The sequence below is a fragment of the Gopherus evgoodei genome, unplaced genomic scaffold (genome assembly GCF_007399415.2).
Source record: "Gopherus evgoodei ecotype Sinaloan lineage unplaced genomic scaffold, rGopEvg1_v1.p scaffold_66_arrow_ctg1, whole genome shotgun sequence".
NCBI lineage: Eukaryota > Metazoa > Chordata > Testudines > Testudinidae > Gopherus > Gopherus evgoodei.
Window position 1 is genome coordinate 611,520 of NW_022060087.1, and position 21,129 is coordinate 632,648.

Sequence of the window (21,129 nt, forward strand, 5' to 3'; positions counted from 1 at the left end):
AACATGCTGCCAAACACCAGACTGTTCTCTTGCTGCGTGCCCAGGAAACAATCCTCAGGGTGGCTTTCCTACCAAGAATCCCCCTGCGATGTCCTGCCTCAGAGCCGAGTAGCGCAGCTGCTGGAAACTTGACCCTGCGGTGCCCTAAAGGCAGCGGGCATCAGGTCTCTCGAAGCAGAGCTGCTCTCAGCTCAGTCATGCTGGCTAGTTCTAGGCTCTGCCGGAAACCCTTCTGCCAAGGGGCCTGGCAGCCTTGAGGAACCCTTTAACAAGGCTGGCTGGAGCCACTAGCCAGAGCCTCCCTGGTATTGCTGCTCTGAGGATGAAATAAACGCAAGCCAGTGCTCTGGTCACCCGCCCCATCCTGGCCATGCTGCCCACAGAACAGGGGACATGAAAGGACAGAGAGGAAATTCTGATGATTACGGCCTCAGGCTAAGGAAACTCAGGCTGATTTGCCAGGAGTCCCTTGAACTCTCAGCCCACCTCCTTCACCTAGTACCCAGTTCACAGGAGCAGGAGCAGCTCTTCAGAGCTTTCTGGCTCCTCCTGCCCGGTCTCACCCTATGGTGTGGCTGCAGGGTCAGCTCACCTCCCTCCATGATCACCTGTCAAGGAGCTGGCTTGGCTGATCCGACCAGGGCCTCTCAGGCAAGCGGATCAGCTCAGCCTGGCTTGTACCACCTGCAAGCTTTCTGCCTTGCACCCAGCACCACAATACTTCGTAATGTGTTTTCTCATCAGGTTTAACGTCACTGCCCTGCATCAGCCCGGCCTAGGCTGCTAGTCCCACTTCATCAGCAGGAGCTAAGCCACACAGGGACTGAACTCAGAGCCTTAGCCACAGTCATGCACAGTCTACACCACAGAAAAATGGACCCTAATTTCTAAGTCCTAAACTAATGTTCATAACAGCTTCCTTAGCTTCCCTCTCACCCCTGCTACTCATTCAGAAAACAATGAAAACAACCCCCTTACTTGGGAGAATCAGCACTCACATGACCACCCTTTCCTGTTTTGCTGCTAGCCGCACACCACAGCCCAGCTGTGCAAGACTGGGATGACGATTAGGGCGACCCCTCACTCAGGGCATATTTCAGACTGTTCTCGGGCCCTTTTGCTGTGCATTCAGGAGAACCAAATTCCATTACCTCACCACTCCAAACTTAAATGAATTTTTATCAAAATGACCAAAACTTTCGCAGTGGGATGGTGGGTAACAAAAATGCAAATGAAGCCTGGGCCCACTCTGCTTTTTCCTTTGGACACCAGCAGGGGGCAGGATAGAGAGAGCTTAGGCCAAGATCCTCCCATTTGGTTTCCCTGGGGTCTGAACAACCTAAATGCCCGTAGCTCTCAGAGCCCCTGCGATGGGGCGTGCATCAGTCTTTGGCTAATGGCCATGCTCCCACGCCAGGGGTGTGCATGGGTCAGGACAATCTCACTGCGAGTTCCTGCTATGGGAGGTTGCCTCCGCGCAGAGAGATTCTCTGGTACCAGCTGAAATCCGAACCAGCAAACATCTCCTTCACGGTTAAACACCCAGGAGAGGGGCCCACGCGAAAAGGGGAGGAGGGGACAGTGGTTGCTGAGGTGTAGCCACTGCAAGGTCTGGCTGGGTGTTTATCGTCAGGTAATAACATTGTCTCTGTCCCATGCAATCCAGTCGCCCTTCGCTCCTCATCCCAGCAGCTGCTCCTTAGTTTAAGGAAGGGGAGGCGTTCATCAGGATCGCTGTGACCAGACAAGGGCCTGGACCTCAGCGTAAAGACGCAGCCAGCTGGATAGCATGCGTGTGTGTGCATGTGTGTGTGAACACATGCATGTTTGCCTGTGCACATAGACGTGTGTGTGAGCGAGTGAGCCTGCGTGCATTTGCAAGTGTGACGGTACGTGTGCACATGGACTTGCACGGATATGTATATGGGAACAGGAGGATGTGGCTGTGTGAGGGCAAGTGTGTGTTGTCGTGAGGATCCCCCTTGACTGTCACTCGGCTGGGGATGCAGCTAGTCAGAAATGAGCCGTCCGCCCCTGGAGATGGGCCCTGAAATCCCCCTTATTCATTGCCTGTCCCCGAGTCCCTGACAACCTGGGTAATTGTTTTCCTGCAGACATCACCCTTCACCAAAATCAATTCAAAAGAAAAAGCAATCCTGCTCCGTGGTTTGCCCGGCTCTAGTGTGGCAGTGAATTCTGCTGCAGTCCCATTGCTCTCAGCCTCAGCTCAGACCCAGCGTGTGGTTAAGGTATGACCTGCCTTGGGAGAGCTGCCTTCAGTTCCCAGCTCTGTCCCCAAGCCCCTGGGTGATTGTGGACGAGTCACCGCCGCTTTGCTGGGGCTCAGTCCCCCACCTCTGCCTTTGGCTGGTCTATTTAGAGGGGAAGCTCTGAGAGCCAGGACCATCTGTCGCTCTGTGCTTGGCCCCTCTGTGGTCAGCGCTGCGGTTGTAGACATCACAGCTACCTACAACTCCTCGCCTGCTCCTTCCACCAAGTGGCCCTTCTTGTCTGGTTCTTCTGAGGAAGAAGCTATTTATAAATTCTCTCCCTTTTCTGATGTTCCCCAGCACTGTTATAATATTCCTGGCACTGGAACAGGATGCATTAACCAATCCCATAAACCACAGCTCCGGCACCCACCATGCCCTCAGACAGGCTGGTGGCACATCAGCTGGTGAAGTTGGGCCGTTAATGCACCCTGGAATACCGGAGCCACGTCCTGACACGGCGTCACACACAGCGATGTAGCCCTCTGGAGCTGGCAGGGTGATTGTTAATGCGCCCTGGAATACCGGAGCCGCGTCCTGACACGGTGTCACACACAGAGCGATGTAGCCCTCTGGAGCTGGCAGGGTGACTGCAGGCAGCGCAGTCCTACAAGCCCAGCCCGGCTGCGGCACAAACAAGCAGCAGGGAACAGACTCACCTCCCAGGGGCCCTGATTGCGAGCGAATCACTCCTAGGAATGGGCTGTGGGCCCAGCACGAGGCCTGGCCCCTCACCCCAAATGCCTCATCCTGGGCAGGGCCTGGCCCAAGGTTACTAATTACTTTGTGTGAAGAACTGGGAATGTTCTTAATGTTTCCTCTGAATACTGTGTGGGTGCCTCAGTTTCCCCAATGCATTTCTTAAGTCTCCAGTGTGCATAAATGGCCGACACTCTGTCTCCTGGCAACTAATGGGCGTGGGCCTTCCCCCCTGCAAGGTGATAGCTAAAGGTGTTGGAGAACAAAGGAATCAGGTGACTTCCTGGCCCGGAAAAGGACAAAGCCCAGAGGAGATGGGGCTGGAGTGGAAGTCAGTTTGGAGCTAACTAGGGACGTGGAGTGAAGTGCAGACGTGGGTGTCTGGCTCACTGCCTCCCAGAATGGACCCGGCTGAGGTGTCCTGTTCTCTGTACCTACAAGCTCTGTTTTAGAGCGTGTTCCTGTCAGCTAATAAACCTCTGTTTTTCTGGCTGGCTGAGAGTCACGTCTGACTGCAAAGTGGGGGTGCAGGACCCGGTGGCTTCCCCAGGACCCCGCTGGGGTGGACTCGCTATGGGAAGCGCACGGAGGGGCAGAGGATGCTGAATGCTCCAAGGAGAGACCCAGGAGGTGAAGTTGTGGGAGCTTCTTGCCCTGCAGACAGTCTGCTCCAAGGGAGAGGAGGCTCCCCAAAGTCCTGCCTGGCTTTGAGGGGAGCAGTTCCAGAGCATCGCCCGGTGACTCCGTGACACTTTGCGCTTCAACCCTCGGCTTCACCGAATGGACCATGTGTTCAGAATACAGACTTGGCAGATAGATAGATGCGGGGGTGGGGGGCTGTATATGGGGCTAGATAGATAGATAGATAGAGTGGATGGGGATAGACAGACAGGAATAAATCCATTTGAGACAAACCCAGGCATGATGCTGGGTGTGGCACCGAGTGTCGCTCCCCTGATCACACCAACAAGCGACAGTGTCTTTGCAGGCTAATGAGTGTCCAGGCGGTTGTGCTGAGCCTTTTCTGCCATTCTGGGGGCGTCTCTGGGCAGATGGTGCGGGGGAAGGCCTGGCAGTGGAGGTGGGAGGTGTCACGAAGTGTGGGGGAGTCCGGCCCTGCACCCCTCTTCCTGGGATTCACCATGACTCTCAGCCAGCCAGTAACACAGAAGGTTTATTGGGCAGTAGGAACGTAGGCACAGCCAGGACCCCACAGTCAAGTCCTTCTGGGGGTTCAGGGAGCTTAGAGCCCAGCTTGGGGTTCCCTGCGTTGCACCCCCCAGCCCAGGACTGAAAAACAAAACACCTCCAGCAGCTCTTCCCCCTCCCCCCAGCTCCTCCTCCCCTTTGTTGAGTCTCCCGGGCAGAAGGTGTCACTTCTCCCCACCCCACCTCCTGGCTCAGGGAGCTTCCTTCAAGGGAAGTCCCCCATCCCCAATGTAAATCCCCTGCAACATTCCCAGGTCAAATCCACTCCACTCCCTGCTCCATCATAGGAGGATTATTGCTTGCCGAGGAGCGGGGGGCATAAGCCCTCAGAGCTGGGTTTAGCTGCACTCAGGCACCCCTCTTCCCCCACACCTGCTAATCCTGGGATCAGGCCCAGGCTGCTGGTGCAAAGAGGAGTGTGAGTGAGCATCGCAGGGTATCTGAGCCAGCCTGGGTTCATCATCCAGCCCCTGCACCCCAGATAATCTGTCTGCAGCCTGCGTGCACTGGGAGCTTTGGCGCCTGGCCTCTGGAGAACGTGGGCTTTGCCTTTCTCCTACCAGGCTTCCCTCCTCCTCGCCGAATGAGGGAGCCTCCAGCAAAAAGCCTCTGTAAACAGCGCAACTGGGGCTGCAAAGTGTGTCCGGGGGACGGAGCGATTTAGCCCCCAGGGCTAGGGTTAGCCCCACAGCGGGAGCCTGAGTCGGCTGGCACAGGCTCGGAGACATGTGGATGCAGGGTTTCAGTTTTGCAGCGTAGACGTCCACCAGGAGGCCCTGATTCTCCCCCTGGCACCACCGGGCACCAGCGCCACGGGCCTGTCTTCGGCCAATGGCAGCACACGGCAGGGGAGAGCCTGGCCCCTGGAGCCAGTGGCTGAGCTGAGAACCGAAATCAGGAATCCCTGCTCCACCCACTAGACCACACCTGCTCCCTCTTGCACTGCTTGGGATAACGGGCTGGGGTGTCCTTAACCTCGGCACAAGGATTTTGCACCAGGTGCCTGTCAGACCCTCAGCACTGTCTCCGCTGCGCTGTCACGTGGGGCAGGATTAGAGAATCCACCGGCGGGGAGACACGTGACTGAGGAGGAGAAACACCCTGTGCACGGGGGGCAGCCAGAGGCCCAGACGCCACGTACACCCCATGCGTGTTATTAGCTGTAGAGGGTACCACCAAGGAGCCCCAGGCCTGGAGCAGGACCCCATTGGGTAGATGCCGTGCGGCATGTGTTAGGTGTATTACAGTAGTGCCTGGAAGCCCCAGTCATGGGCCAGACCCCGCTGTGCTGGTCCCTCTGTGCAGAACTACGACAAGAGAATGGAAATGTTACAATCCACACCGCAGCGAGACCAGCGCAGCCACCAGTGAGGGCTCGGGGTGACAACAACGTGCTAGTTCTGGTATCGTATTTCTGTGTCTGGGTTTTCATACTGACCAGTAGTTTTCCCGTAGAGCATTTTTAAATCAGTCCTTTCTAACGCTTGCCAGAATTTTACTTGCATGTATCATTTTTAACATTTATCCTTTGCGTTATATACATTTTATCTCGGTCATTTTTAACATTTACCATTATTCTTGCTGGGTATGTCTGCGCTTCGGCACTCAGCTGTAACAGCTGCTGTTATTTCAATAGTTAACTCTGGCTGTTGAATGTTTACATTTCTCACCCCTCTGGTTCTATAATGCACTTTTTAATGTTTGTGCGCCACTCTGACATATTTCTGTATTTACGGGTGAATTCCCCATGGGAATTAGAATCCCACATCCCCTGCACAGAAGCAGAGAGACATGGCCACAATCGGAAAGAAAAGGCACAAGCCCCATCAAATGTCAAAGAGATCATTTTTATTTGCCACCAATAATAAAATAAAATAAAATAAAATAATTGACCTTGGCTCCAACGAAAGCAGACGAGATCCATGCGTCATGTCAACCACAGGAAGAAAGAAAAAACCACAAAGAAGAACCTCTGGGCTTTGCCTCATGAAAAGAACGGTCGATCCCGAAGTGTAAAAAATGAAAGAGCAAAGAACCAATCCGGCAGCGGTTTCACAACTCGCCCGAAGTCTTTATGACATGGAAGAGCGTGACGTTGTACACGACCTGGTGGCCATTGTTCCACGTGTACAGCACCCTCTCCCGCGGGTTGTAGTCCAGCATGGAGATGTGAGAGTACTGGTTGTGGAACGGGATGTCCGTGTACTCGTAGCTAGAAGTGTTTGTGTAGTAGGCAAAATAGATCTTGGCCCCGGCCAGGTGGGAGTTTGTGACGTAGAGGGTGCCGCAGATCATGAAGGACTCGCCGGCGCTGCGCTTAGGGTAGCCGGTGTCCCAGCTGCGCAGGATCTCCAGCGTCTGCGGGTCCACCTTGCTCACCACGATGTTGCCGGCGTTCTGGTTGGTGGTGTAGACCGCCCACAGCCCGTTCTCGTCCACCATGAAGTCGATGTCGGAGAAGCCCCCCCAGGAGTAGGGGAAGGTGTTGTTGTAGCCGGCGGCGTTCAGGCTGCGCTGCACCAGCACGCTGCGCGAGCGGAAGTGGTACTTCACCACGATGTTGCTCTGGTACTTGTTGTAGTAGAGGGAGCCGTTGAAGACCACGTGGCCCGTCCCGGCCCAGGGGTGCGGCAGCAGGTGCTGCACGAAGTTCTGGCCCGTGATGAAGTCGTTCAAGGTCCGGAACTCCAGCACCCGGCGCCCCTTGTAGTAACCGTCCATGTACCAGACCTGGGTGGGAGAGACCAGCCACACGGTTAGAGCGGGGCAGCGGATCCCAGGGGAAATTCACCCTTGCATGGGGCCAAGGCCCCCCAGCCCCCAACCCCTGGGCAAGCCTCAGCATGAGGCCTGGGCCCCCCAATCCCTCACCCCATGTGGGACCCAGCACAAGGCCTGGGCCCCCTGTGACGAAGTGGGACTGTTCTTAATATTTCCTCTGAATACTGTGTGGGTGCCTCAGTTTCCCCTGTGCATTTCTTAAGTCTCTAGATGGTGGGATAAAGGCCAGGGTGTATAAATCACCAACCCTCTGTCTCCTAGCAACAAATGGCCAAGGCCCTTCCTCCCTGCAAGGGGATGGCTAAAGGTGAACAAAGAGATCAGGTACCTCCTGGTCCAGGAAAGAGACAAAGCCCAGAGGAGGAGGGGCTGGAGGGGGTTTTGCAGTTTGGGAGCTGGCTGGGATGAGGAGTGAGGGCAGATATAGGGGTCTGGCTCACTGCCCCCCAGAATGGACCTGGCCGAGGGGTCCTGTTCTCTGTACCTACAAGCTCTGTTTAAGAGCGTGTCCCTGTCATCTAATAAACCTCTGTTTTACTGGCTGGCTAAGAGTCATGTCTGACTGCGAAGTGGGGGTGCAGGACCCTCTGGCTTCCCCAGGACCCCACAAGGGTGGACTCACTGTGGGAAGTGCATGAAGGGGCAGAGGATGCTGAATGCTCCAAGGTCAGACCCAGGAAGGTGAACCCGTGTGAGCTTCTTGCCCTGGAGACAGTCTGCTCACAGACAGGAGACTTCACCAGAGTCCTGACTGGCTTCGTAGGGAGCAGTGCCAGAGCATCACTTGGGGACTCTGTGACACCCCCCAACCCTTGGGCAGGGCCCAGCACGAAGCCTGGACCCCCCATCTGCATAACGGGGATCATGAAAGGGCCCCACTCCTGGGGGGTTGCTGAGCGAAAAGTTTTGAATTGTGGACCACGGCGCATCTTCCCCTGTATTCTGCGCGGGCTCCCCTCTGCGACTTTCCAGCCCCTGCACTGCAGCAGCAGCAGCAAGGACGCCTGCCCCGCGACGCTCCCTCTCCGCACAGAGCAATGATTCCCCTGGCCCTCAGCCCTGCCAGCCCGGGCAGCTCCCCATGCCAGAGCAGGACTTCAAGGTTTCATGCTTTCCTGGAGCTGCAGCCCAGGCTGAGTCCAGGCAGGAGCCTTTGGGGCAGGCCGAGCTGGGGCTAACTGAACCAGCAGCCCCCCCGCCTGTCACATTGGCTTAAATATTTACAGAAGAATGAAAGGGGAGGGAGTGCAAGGGCTCCCCTGAGCCCCATGCAGACCCCCAGTAAAGTCTATTGGCAAGGGCCCTGCCTGCTGAACAGCAGCTCCACACGTTAAACCTCGGGTGGAAACAGGAGCGGGACGGGCAGAGACGCCAGCTCCAGCTTCTGGCCGAGCGAAGGGACTTTCTGACGTCATCTCCACCCGTGCAACCCATGTGAAAGGCAGCCACGGGTCTGTGAACACGCTCGAGCCAGGCCCCGAAATCAGGCGATTGCTTTTAACACTAACCTTTCGGGTTCATTTCCGTTGCCGGGGTCTCGAGCTCTCTGGTGATGAACTGGGAATGTTCTTAATGTTTTCTCTGAATACTGTGTTGGTGCCTCAGTGTCCCCTATGCAGTTCTTAATATCTAGGTGGTGGAATAAGGGTGTGTGATTGCTGCAGAGGAAGGGGCCAGTGCCCCTAAATGCCTGGCCCTCTGTCTCCTAGCAACTTATGGCCTGGGCCCCTCCCCTGCAAAGGTGCCAGCTGAAGGTGTTGGAGACAAAGGGATCAGGTGACCTCCTGGCCCGGGAAAGGGGCTGAGCAGGAGGAGGGGCTGGAGGGGGTTGTTAGTCTGGAGCTGGTTGGGGACGTGGAGTGAAGTGCAGACGTGGGGGTCTGGCTCACTTCCCCCCAGAATGGACCCGGCCGAGGGGTCCGGTTCTCTGTACCTACAAGCTCTGTTTTAGACCCTGTTCCTGTCATCTAATAAACCTCTGTGTTACTGGCTGGCTGAGAGTCACGTCTGACTGCAAAGTGGGGGTGCAGGTCCCTGTGGTTCCCCAGGACCCCACTGGGGCGAACTCGCTGTGGGAAGCGCACGGAGGGGCAGAGGATGCTGAATGCTCCAAGGAGAGACCCAGGAGGTGAAGCCGTGTGAGCTTCTTGCCCTGCAGACAGTCTGCCCCGAGGGAGAAGAGGCTCCCCAAAGTCCTGCCTGGCTTTGTGGGGAGCAGTTCCAGAGCCTCGCCCAGGGACTCCATGACACCAGGGTCTGTTCGTAACCCCAAGGGCTGAAAACCAGCTGTTTTTTAATGGAAGCTGAAGGTCTTCGTCGCTTTCACAAGAAGCGCTGAGCATACTGTGCTAGCACCTCTCGCAGGCCAGGCTCGAGGTGGCCGGCGGCCGTGCCGCGCCCACAGGCCCCTGATCTCGGCGGGACGAGTGTCACTAACAGGGGACGTGCAGAGCCCGGCGAACAGACTCGACAGAACAGTCCCGCCCTGGGCTGGATTAGGGGAGGCTGAATAAGCCATCCCTGCCCTGGCTGCTTGGCCCCAGCATGAGCAGTGAGAGGAAGCCCTCTGCCCCGGGCACACTCACTGCAGCCCTTGGGCCATCCCAGCGCTTGCCGCTCCACGGCAGAGAGATGTGGCCCTGCCCCACGCCGCTGCAAACGGGACGCTCTGCTGGGTGCGTCGCTGCTGCAGCGTTCAGGGCTCTCACAGCAATAGGGGGAGAGAAATAGGGAGCAGACGAGTCCCCTCAGGCTGTCGGGGGGGCAGGGCCTGGTGCAGGCTGGCTTGCTGGCCTTGGACGTTATTCCATGCGTTTCAGGCCCCGAGGACTAGGGGAGGAAGGGGTGTAACACATGGCTGCCCCCGGGACTTTACGAGGGCTACACCCATTTGTGCCAGCTGAGGATCTGGCCCCAGGGGCCCAGCCATGTATGCCAGTGAAAGAGAGTGGCCTGCCCAGCAGGGTAATGACTGGTGACACAGGCCCAGGGCAGCAGAGAACAGAGCCCCATGCGCTCACGCCCCCAATCTCAGCACAGTCCTACATTGTGGCTGGAAATGCCACTTACCCCCAGCGGGCCCAGCCAGCCCTGCTCCCCGAGCGCCAGCGCTGGGCCGAGGCCTGTTCTTAGGGCACAGGAGTCCAGGCCCAATCCCCACGGGATGCTGGGGAGAGTCACTGGGGCTTGGGGGCCGGTTTGAGACGCCCCCAGGCCTCTGCCCATCTGGTTTGAAAACACAAACCCCACAATCAATAAAGGGCCGATTCCTCTGTCGCACGTTAGAAATCCGATTTCTCCCAGCGGCCATCCATCAGCCCCTGCCGCTCACCCGAGCCGTACATAAAAACGTGCCATTTGCAGCGACACGCAGCAATCACATCCATCGTGAGCCCTTGCTAATGAGCCAGGCAGCTCGGAGCTGCCAGCACCCACCAAGCTCCCACGCAGCTCCAGAGCTTGGAGGGCCTGAACTCTGGCATCCTGGAGGCCTCTCTTCCTTCATGAATTCAAATGCCCAGCAGCCCCAGTTACGTCTCCACTGGTTACCAGCCACAAACGAGTGCGCTTTCGCTCTGCTTCTGGGGGTGCTGGGACAGCAGTGCTGTACCACGACACACCCACTAAGCAGTCCTTGGGGTCACCCCTGTAGCACGGCCAGCATCGAGCCCTGGCGTGCCGGGCGCTGCCGACGCCGAGCGAGAGACAGCCCTGCCGGTCTGAACAGGAACAGGAGACAAGGGAACGATGCTTCTCCTGAGGCCCAGAAAAGAGTGACTTGCCCAAGCACTGGGAAAGAATCCAAGAGTTCCCTGCTCTAAACCCAGACCCCCCTCCCCAAGTTAGGGCTGGAGCCCAGGAGTCCCGGCTTCCTTCCCTCCCTCCCACAATGCAGGAGCAGAACCCAGGAGTCCTGGCTCCCAGCTTCACCTCCTCAAGCACTAGGTGCAGTCCCTCTCTCTGACCGCTTATGGCCTTTGGAGCTGGTGGGGGTTGCTGAGGACTCCTCCAAGCCCGGAGACTCTGGGCTCCAAGGCTCACTGATTAACACCAAAAATCGGATGAGCAGCGGCAGGGAGCAGCACCCACGTGCGGGCAGCAAGGCAGCACTGCGCCAGCTCTGGCAAGACTCCGCCACTGACTTGAGCGTGGAGGGCCTGGTCTAGCGCTGTCGCACAGCTGCCTGGACGCAGCCTCTGCTCTCCTCTCAGGCCCAGGGCTGGGCTGCGTGGCAGGGGGTGGGTGTGCAGGGCTGGCCTTCTGCTCCAGCTGGCACCAGCCCTACACAAACAGCCCTCGCCTGCTGGGGCCAGGGCAGTGCAGCACCGTCTCAAGGAGCGGAGCGCAAACACCCTCTGCAAAGCGCCAGCTCCCGGCGCATCGCCACAGGCACAGGGGACTCTGGGAAATGCACAGAACCATGCGCCCCTTCTGGATGACTTCCCCGCTCCCCCAATCCTGCATCCGAGGCAGGACCCAGCACTAGCAGATGTGCGACACAAAGCGTGTGCCCAAGTGCAAAGCACAGCCCCATGGAGCTGCACCCCTGCAGCCAGCCTGTTACAACTGGAACAGCTCTGCCACGGTTCCAGCACGCCTCTGGCTGTGTTTACAAGGCCCTGGCTACAGGTTTGCACGGCCAGCAGAGGCTTCCCCCAGGTTCACAGACAGAGAAGTAAGGCCCCGATTCCCCCTGCACACGATCATGCATGATCCTGCACTGAACTCACGGCGTGAGCTGCAGCCGTTGGCATCAGTCTGACCCCAGTTTCCAAGTCGACAAGGCCTAGGATATCTTTAGGCTTCAAGACACCATCGCCGGGGGCATGCAGCATGCTTCCCTGTCCCCACCCCCTTCCTAGGACGCTTTCTCCCAACTCCCGAGACCTGTTCCCGGTCGTTCCCAGACCCTCACCTGGTGCCAGGTGACGCCAGCAGAGGGTCTAACCCGCTTTGTACCAACGTGTGGCCAGAGGTTACTCCAGGCAACAGGCTCACTCTCTGGCTACGCACGTGGGACACGCTGCTAGGGGGCACCCGACACTGTTTGCAGGATGTGCATCAGAAAGACAATTAATGAGCGAGATGTGGAATTAGAAACAGGAGCCTCTGCTTCTGCTCCGCATTGTTAATATCCTCCGGCGTGCGGCCCTGGCACTGCTGGCAGAAAAGCTGGGGTGCTGGGCTGCAGAAACGGGCTGGCATCTCACGGGGACTGGGATTTCTTTACACTAGTAATCGCCTCTCTCGAGCTCTGCTGGGCTCACTGCACTGAGACGCTGAGCTCTGCAGGATGAAGACGCTGCACCTCTACGGGTGTTTCACGGAGTTTTATTAACCCTTCCCCCCCTTCCCAGTCTGCCATGTTAAATGGGTTCTTGCTCTTTCTGCAGATCGAACGCTTGGCGACGTTTTAAGAGCTAAAGCGGCACCATGATAGAAATGCCTGGAGTGCCTGATTTCAGAGCTGGCGGAGCATCACTCCCGCCCCGCCAGGCTCATCTCCTCTGGCCACGGTTACAGGCGTTTTTTAAGGGGTGCGTGTTTCCCATTGCCTGGATTAAAGGCTGGACTGGCCTTGGGCACAGAAATAGACAGAGTGGGGCTGGAATTTTCGCAAGGGCTCCTTGTCCAGGATCGGGGCCAGCAATCCTTTAGGCCAGGGGGTTTCAAACTGGGGGTTGTGACCCCTCAGGGGGTCATGAGGTTATTACATGGGGGGTCACAAGCTGTCAGCCTCCATCTCCAGCATATATAACAGAGTTAAATTAAAAAAACATGTTTTTATTTCATAAGGGGATCGCACACGCAGGCTGGCTGGGTGAAAGGGGTCACCAGTACAAACGTCTGAGAACTGCTGCTTTAGGCACCAGAACAAGTGGCCAGGTTGTCTGGCGCACCCAGCACGACAGATCCACGCTGGGTGCTGAGCTCCTGGGAAAACCCTGCCTCGAGGGGTGTGTCAGGAGCTGAGAGATCCGGTCCTGACGGCGGGTGCTGGGCCCATCTTGAGGGCTGGAGATCAGCCCCCTTCCTCCATGGTGTGCACCCAAAACGGCTATGGAAGACTTGGCCTGCAGCCGACTGAGGCTTTGCAGAGTGATGCAAGGGGAGAGAAGCCATGGGAAGGTGAGGCAGCCCCCGGACTCCTCCCAGCCCCCACCCACCAGCGCAAGCCCTCGGCACTCACCCTGCTGTCGGCACTGGGAGCCATGGTGTCGGTCATCCACGATCCGAACCGGGATCCCGACGCCCGGATGGTGATGGGGTTACTGACGCCCGTCAGCTTCCCGCAGCCTGCGGCAGGAGAGAGAGAACAGTTACAGGAGAGAAACCTGCCCAACCACTGAGGTGGGCGGGGATCAGTGGGGGGCAGAGCGGGGTGCACGGGAGGGGGCTGGGACTGCAGTGACAGAGCTCCCTCCATGCTCGGCAGCCTCCTGTCCAGGCTGTGCAGTGCTTCGAGAACGTCCCCTACCGACAGCCAGTCGGCTGGTGCCTCCCCGAGCCAGGTAGATGCTGCTCCTGTCCCTCCCCAGAACTGGTCGGGGGGGGGGAACGTTCATCCCATCCATGGCTGCAGCAGCCTCCAGCCGCACAGCAAGGCTAGCGGTGTGTTCTTACATCAGGCTCGTCACATTGGGTGCTCTGCCTCTGATTGCAGCTGGCTGCCCTGGGTCTGTGTGAACCCGACGTCTCCCCAGCATGCGCACGTCTCTAGCACATGGCAGGAGGGCGGCAGCGCAGGCGTTTGCACCAGTGTAACTGAATCCCTTTCAACCCTGATTTCTGTTAAGCAGTGCGACTGTGGGGGGAAAGGCACCCCCATCTCCACGAGGACCCCTCAATCCCAGGACAGAGCTAGACAGGAACTGCCTTGAGTCAGCCCCCATCTTCGGCGAGTGTAATTTCCTGGAGCTCTGGTGCCTTTGAGGGGGCGCTGTCAATTCCGGCCAGCGGAGGCTGATGTCTGTACAAGACTCCTCACTCTCCCAGTCGATCCTGAGCCCTGGGATTCATGTCCAGGCAAAGCAGTGACCTTCCTGGGGGTTTGTGGCCTGGAACCTGATCTCAGTTAATCCAGTGGGGATCTAGAGTAACTGGATTCACACAGGCATAATTACAACCTGGGTTCCTCTCCGTTGTCACTGGCCCAGCTGAGAGCTGGATCCCAGATTTTGTTCTGCCTGGTGAAATCAAACCCTAAAACCACAGCTCAGAAGGAAGCAGGCCCAAGATCAGCTGAAAATCCCACATGCAAATACCACTTTGCTTCAGCTAATTCATCAACACCTGGAGCCTTGTGCCCAACTTTCCCCTGCCCTGTGCACAGCTCCCCCCACCCTGGTGCAGCGCAAGTAGCTACCGAGCCAGAGCAGGGCTGGGGGAAAGCAGCTGAGTCCTGCCTTCCCCAGTTATTACAATATTAAAGCAGAGACTGGAGCCCTGCTGTGCCGGACGTTGCCCAAGCCCTGACCGAGATCAGGGCATCAACCGTGCCAAGTGCGGCACAGAACCGACCACCTCCGAGGTGCTGCACGGATGGAGAGCGAGGGACAGTCCTAGCCCCAGAGAACCCAGCTCTCCCACTTCCCAGCCCAGCACCACGCTGGCTCATCACAGAACTGGGTTCACTGGGGAAGCTCAGCCGGGAAGATGCCAGGGGAGTGGGGGAGTGCTAAGGAAAACATCCTGATTCCCTCTGACTCTGCACTGGGGCAGCCAATCCCGCCAACGCAGAGCAGGCACAAAACAATCCGGTTCCACCCTTGCTCTGCACAGGCACCAGAAATCAGGCCCCAGGCTCTAAGCATCAGCACTTGAAAGGGCTCAGCAGAGCGGCAAACCAGCCACGTGGATGCCTCGCTGCACTGGGACAGCTCCCAGCATCTGCCACCTGCATCTAGACAAGGGGTTGGCGGCAGGGAGAGAGCAGAGCAGTGAGTCCTACCCGCAAACTGCCTCTGTCTTGAGAACCAGGCCTCAGGGCGGTGTCCCAAGGGCAACCCAGCCCAACCGAAGCACCTGCAACCCTTGGCTACTGACGTATTTGGATCTCTAGCTTATACAGCCCATGGGCTGGTCTCCTGGACAATGAGACAGGTGAAAAGCAGCTGTTCCCAGCCCACCTCGGAGGGCAAGCAGCAACCCAAGCTGAGAGGGGAGAGCCAGGCAGCCCGGCAGAGCTGGGCAGCCGTCTGCAAGGGCTGCCCCTGCTTCACGGGGAACACGGCGCCCCCAGTTACAGAAGAGAAATGGAGATTACAGGCCCCTCCTTCAGCAATTCTCCTCCCTACCCCAACCTCTCCTCTTGGCTCTCATCTTGGGCTGGTCTTGCCCAGAGAAAGTGCTCGGGGGACAGGGAATGCACCTTCCCTGAGCGGCAGGCAGGAGACCCGGGTCTCTTGTCTGCTGGGTGACCTGGGGCTGATTGCTTCCACTCTCTGTGCCTGCCCCCTGCCACGCCCATTGAATGCTCAGGCAGGAAGGGATGGTCTCGTGCTGTGCTGCTAAATACTGCTGTAATGGTGATGCAAATAACACTGCAAGAATAAATGCTAGGCTGCTCTCAGCATGGGCCGACCTCGTACAATAGAGTTGTCTTCCAGGCCAAGGCTCAGCTGGATCTTCTGTTCTCCCTATCTCACAGCTAAGGGACGGTTAGCGAAACAGGAAGGTGGCAAGTTCAAAGGTGGTGAGAAGGAAACACAGTTTCTGTTGGTCAGTGGAACTCTCTGCCACAAGGTGTCGCTGACGCAGAGTTCAGCTGGGCTCACAAAAGTGTTGGACATTTATACGATGCAGAGACTATCCACTAAACAAGCAGGTGTTCTGGAAGGCTAGAAAAGTTCCTGCTTCAGGGTATAACTACTGGGGGTCAGGAGGGGTTTTCCCTGAGGGCAGATTATCCCATCACTGCCTTCTGCAGGGCTCCATACAACTTCTGACACTGCGGGAGACGGGACACTGGCTGGATGGGCCACAGTCTGCCTCGGGCTGGTGCTTCTAGCTGCTCGCTCTGCACGTGCCCTCTGCGGAGTCTAACCCAGCTGTCTGGCGTCAGTCCCCTAGCACTGGCCTCTCTCCAGCGTGTAGTGGCGAGCCCACTGCCCCAGCCTGGCGGGATGTCTGCCCCCTGGACCCTGGCTGAGCCCCAGCCAGGAGCACGTGGGAGCTAATCAGCTGCCAGCTCAGCCACAATAAAGATGGCATGAGGGTGACACTGTCCCAGGCGCTTTGAAATGGGAGCTGGTACTCCCGGTGCCCTTCGCTGTGGGGGCCCAGGGGAATTCCTGTCACCCTCCTAGTCTGGCCCTGGAGTCCAAAAGTGAGAGAGGACCCTGGGCATCCCCAGACATGGGTCACTGGGGCTGGGCTCCTGGAACCAGACTCAGAAACCTGCATCACCTTCCTCAGCAACTGGCAGCACCTCCACCTGCTCCAACACCCCAAACCCTGCTTCCCTCCCAGAGCCGGGGAGAGAACCCAGGAGTCCTGGCTCCCAGCCCCACTGCTGTAACCCACCAGACCCTGCTTCCCTCCCAGAGCTGGGGAGAGAACCCATAAGTCCTGGCTCCCAGCCCCCCCTGCTCTAGCCCCTAGACCCCATTCCCCTGTGTGCACAAACAACGCAGGGAGCGGAACCACACGCAATAGACATGAAAGAGGCACTTTCATGCCACCTCCCAAAGCCCTCCCTCTTGGCCCGCGACTGAGTGGCACACTCAGCGTGTGAGCCCTTTGCGAAGCAGAGAGGGGAGCCCCTGGGTGCTGTCCCAGGCACGTGAGAGAGAGAGGACGGAAAGGGAGGGAAAGGCGGCTGCATTCCATACCCAATTTCTGCATACAGGCATGTAACCGGGCCTCCAGGACCAGCACCCTCTGCTGCAGCTCCTCATAGTCATACACGCCCATCTCCTCCTGAATTGCCAGCAAGCTCCCCGAGACGTTCCTCACCTCCTCCTTCAGCTGCACAATCATTTTCGTGTCCGTTTTGTATTGATCCAGAACGGGGATCAGAGGCAGCAGCTCTGTCATTTTGTCCTTCAGCTCCTGTCAATGTGGCCAGAGGAATCAGTGAAGTGAAAAATGCAACCTCCTAACAGCAGCCAGGTCCCTCTCCCTATGCCCCCTTTGGACAGGCATCACTCCCCCCCCACAGACACTCCCCCTACCTACAGCCCGCCCAGCTGCCTCTGCTTCCCGGCCAGCACCAGCACCAAGGGTTTCCAACATCCCTTACGAGCCTTCAAGTTTTAGCCCCCAGACAGGACTTAAAGTGTGTGTAGGTCACTAGTGCCTGGTCACCCTACATCCCAGCTCCACCGTGCCAAGCGCTGCCCAGACACATGGTTACCGAGATTGGAGCCCCATCGTGCCGGGCACCAGCCAGACACATGGTGACCAAGATGGGGGCCCTGTCGCGCTGGGCGCCGCCCAGACACACAGCGACCGAGATCGGGGCCACATCGGGCTGGGCGCTGCCCAGACACACAGCGACCGAGATCGGGGCCACATCGGGCTGGGCGCTGCCCAGACACACAGTGACCAAGATGGGGGCCCTGTCGCGCTGGGCGCCGCCCAGACACACAGCGACCGAGATCGGGGCCACATCGGGCTGGGCGCTGCCCAGACACACAGCGACCGAGATCGGGGCCACATCGGGCTGGGCGCTGCCCAGACACACAGTGACCAAGATGGGGGCCCTGTCGCGCTGGGCGCCGCCCAGACACACAGCGACCGAGATCGGGGCCACATCGGGCTGGGCGCTGCCCAGACACACAGCGACCGAGATCGGGGCCACATCGGGCTGGGCGCTGCCCAGACACACAGTGACCAAGATGGGGGCCCTGTCGCGCTGGGCGCCGCCCAGACACATAGCGACCAAGATCAGGGCCACATCGGGCTGGGCGCTGCCCAGACACACAGCGACCGAGATCGTGGCCACATTGGGCTGGGCACTGCCCAGACACGCGGCGACCAAGATCAGAGCCACATCGGGCCGGGCGCTGCCCAGACACACAGCGATCGAGATCGGGGCCCCGTCACACCGGGCACTGCAGACAATCCCTGCCCTGAAAAATTCACAGTCTAAGAGTTTGTCTATGTGAGAAAATTGCACCAGTTTCACATTCAGTGTGATTCTGAACTGATTTGGTTAAACTGACACAAAAGGCTGCGTGGACACACGCCCTCTGTTTCACACCAGGCTGATGCTGGTTTGGGGTAGGTCAATCAGGAATCGGTTCCAGCGAAAGGGAAGTACGATGCTGATGAAATAAGACTCTTCTGGCCAGATGAAGAGCTCGGCCCCACATACGCTGACCTCCTTTGCAGAGCTGGCCAGACGGGCTTAGGTCTTAACCTTTCCAAGGGGTGAAATTTACCCCGAGCAGACGGGATCAGGACAAGGCCTGGATTTCCCCTGCTAGGCTCAGCACACAGGAGGGCTCCATGGCCTCAAGTCCCCCCAACCCCTCCCTGCTCTGGCCGACTCCCTCTCCGAACCCCCCAGCCTCCCTGGTGGCTACCCTGCACTCCTGGCTCCTGTGACACAGAATCCCTGCAGCTCTCCCACTCTCTGCAGACCCTCTCTCACCTCCCCCTAATGAAGATCAAGAGGCCTGTGCGCTGTTTACCTCAAGCATGATAATGACGACAGAGCTCTGGCACCATCGTTAAGGGCTCATTAATATGCCAGAGGCAGGTTCCGGCCCCTGGGTTAGAAATTAATAATTACAATACTTAGCACTTTGCATCTTCCAAGCAGTCGGTGAATAGGAGCTAATTAATCTTCTGCAATCTGTGTTGCTGTCTCTGCGTTACAGGGGAGAAGGGGCTCACCCAAGGTCACAAAGGGGTCAGAGTCAGTGTCGGACCCACTCGGCCTGGATGGCTCATCTGTAATATGCTCATCTCCTTTCTAGTGTATAAAGCAGGGGTCTGCAACCTACGGCACACGTGTCAAAGGTGGCAGGTGAGCTGATTTTTGATGGTATGCAGCAGCAGGCTGAGCGGCTCAGCCCATCACTGCTCTGGGGTTCCGGCTGCTGCCCTATTGCCAGCTGGGATACCAGCCATCGGCCCCACTCAGCACCTGCTGCTGGCCTGGGGACCCCCAAGGAACCCCAGGCTGGCAGTGGGCTGAGCAGGCCAGCTGAACCACTCAACCTGCTGTCAGCCTGGGGTTCCATTCACTCAGCCGGCAGCGGGCTGAGTGGGCTGGTGGCGGGCTGAGCGGGCCGGTGGCGGGCTGTGCAGGGCCGGTGGGGGGTTGAGTGGCTCAGTCTGCTGCCAGTCTGGGGTGCCAGCAGCACTCAGCCTACTGCTACTCCGGGGTTCCGGCTGCCGGCCCCTTGCCAGTCAGGAGCTCAGCCGCCAGCCCCACTCTGCCTCCTGCCAGCCTGGGTGAGCAGAATCCCAGGCTGGTAGCCGGCTGAGGGGGGGTTTGGCCGGGATCCTGGCTGGCAGGAGTTGGTGGTCAGAACCCCAGGCCAGCAGCGGGCTGAGCAGGGCCTGGGATCCTTGTCTAGTGTTCCAGCCACCAGCCCACTGCCGGTTTGGGGTTTCATTTACTCAGCTGGCAGTGGCCTGAGCAGGACCGGTGGCCAAGACCTCAGATAATAACAATAGTTTATTTATATAATATAGACATAGAGAGAAACCTTCTACAAACATTAAAATGTATCACTGGCACGAGAAACCTTAAATTATAGTGAACTTGGCACACCACTTCTGAAAGGTTGCCGACCCCTGGTATAGAGTGACCATATGTTGTACTAAGATTCTCCTGCTTTTTTTTTCCCTGTGAGTCAGTATAACTTTTGCCAGCCCAGAAGTTGGGCAGCCAATGTTTTACGTTTTCACAATGTTTTCTCCAACTTTCATAAAGTAAATACATAGTTAATATGAGTTAAAAAGGCCAGGAACACTTCTTTATGAAGAATCTGTACAGCAGATCATGCCCATAGACGATCCAGAAAAGAAATTTGAGGTTGAATTTTTTAATGTTGTGATGGATAAAGCAGTATCTGCTGTTGATGAAAGGTTTAATACCTTGCAAGTACACCATGAACAGTTTGGATTTTTGTATGACATAACTAAATTCAACGAAATAGGAAAACAAGAACAATAATGACAAAGTGCAAGAATCTAGAGAGCCTCCTGAAGCACAGTGATACTTTTGATTTAAATGGACTTGAACTGTACAAAGAATTGAGTACACTGTCATCAATGTTGCCACATGCAAAATCGGTGATGGACATTGTACAGTTTATTCATACCCGCAAACTTGTTGACATATATCCTAATGTGTACATTGCCACTCGTATTCTACTGACAATTCCTGTAACAGTAGCATCAGGAGAACGGAGTTTCTCAAAACTAAAGCTCATTAAAAACTATCTCCGCTCTACCATGAGTCAGGAACGCTTGACTGGTCTTGCTATTCTTGCGATCGAACAAGACACGACTTTGTCTTTGTCATATGATGACATTATTACTGATTTTGCAGCCAAAAAAGCCAGAAAGATTGCTTTTAATTAAAAACAAATCTTTGTTTCAATACCTCTTCATATAAATTTCCAATAAAATTTTGATAAATTAAAAAAAATATATTATTTGCATCATTCTGTCATATCAGAATTTTTTCTATAGTGCTGCTCCTTTAGTGCTAGTCCATCAGCATTACAGTGTGCTTAATTAAGATAAACTGGTTTTAATAATGTGAATGTGGCAAGTTTTCCAATACTATAAGCTTATGTTTGTGTTGCTAAGAGCAGATCAGGCACAGGGGCACCAGTTTAATAATCTCTCGCCTAGGGCACCATAAATCCTAAGGCCGGCCCTGGGTACATAAACCACGCAGGAAATTCTATATCCTGTGTTCTGCAGGAGCTCTGACTAGGTGATCCGAATGATCCTTTTTGGCCTAAAAATGGATGAAACTCAGCACCTCCTAGAGCACATGGCTGGTGAATCACCAGCTGCATTGGCCAAGGTCTGGAGACAGCTTCCAACAAGGGACGGTGAAGAGGTGGCTTGGCCCCAGAAGTCCCCATGAGGAGAAGATCCCCGTAGCACAGGGCAATGGAACCCAGCAGACAAAGACAGACCAGAATCCTGGGGCTGGAAGCTGAGGCCCGACAGCAATAGACACGAGGGGAGGAAT

At 56.8% G+C, this 21,129-nt stretch overlaps 1 protein-coding gene across 2 annotated transcripts in view; it reads right to left on the reverse strand.

Moving 5' to 3' along the window:
- Nucleotides 1-6,038: 6,038 nt before the first annotated feature.
- Nucleotides 6,039-21,129, reverse strand: part of OLFM2 (olfactomedin 2) — an 88,401-nt gene continuing 73,310 nt past the window's right edge. For both annotated transcript variants that reach the window (XM_030547686.1, XM_030547685.1), the window contains exons 4-6: nucleotides 16,793-17,012; nucleotides 13,150-13,256; nucleotides 6,039-6,908 (exon numbers count right to left, since the gene is read on the reverse strand). In XM_030547686.1, the coding sequence (XP_030403546.1) occupies nucleotides 6,231-6,908; nucleotides 13,150-13,256; nucleotides 16,793-17,012 (1,005 nt within the window). In that variant the 3' untranslated portion in view covers nucleotides 6,039-6,230. The remainder of the gene's footprint in view (nucleotides 6,909-13,149; nucleotides 13,257-16,792; nucleotides 17,013-21,129) is intronic.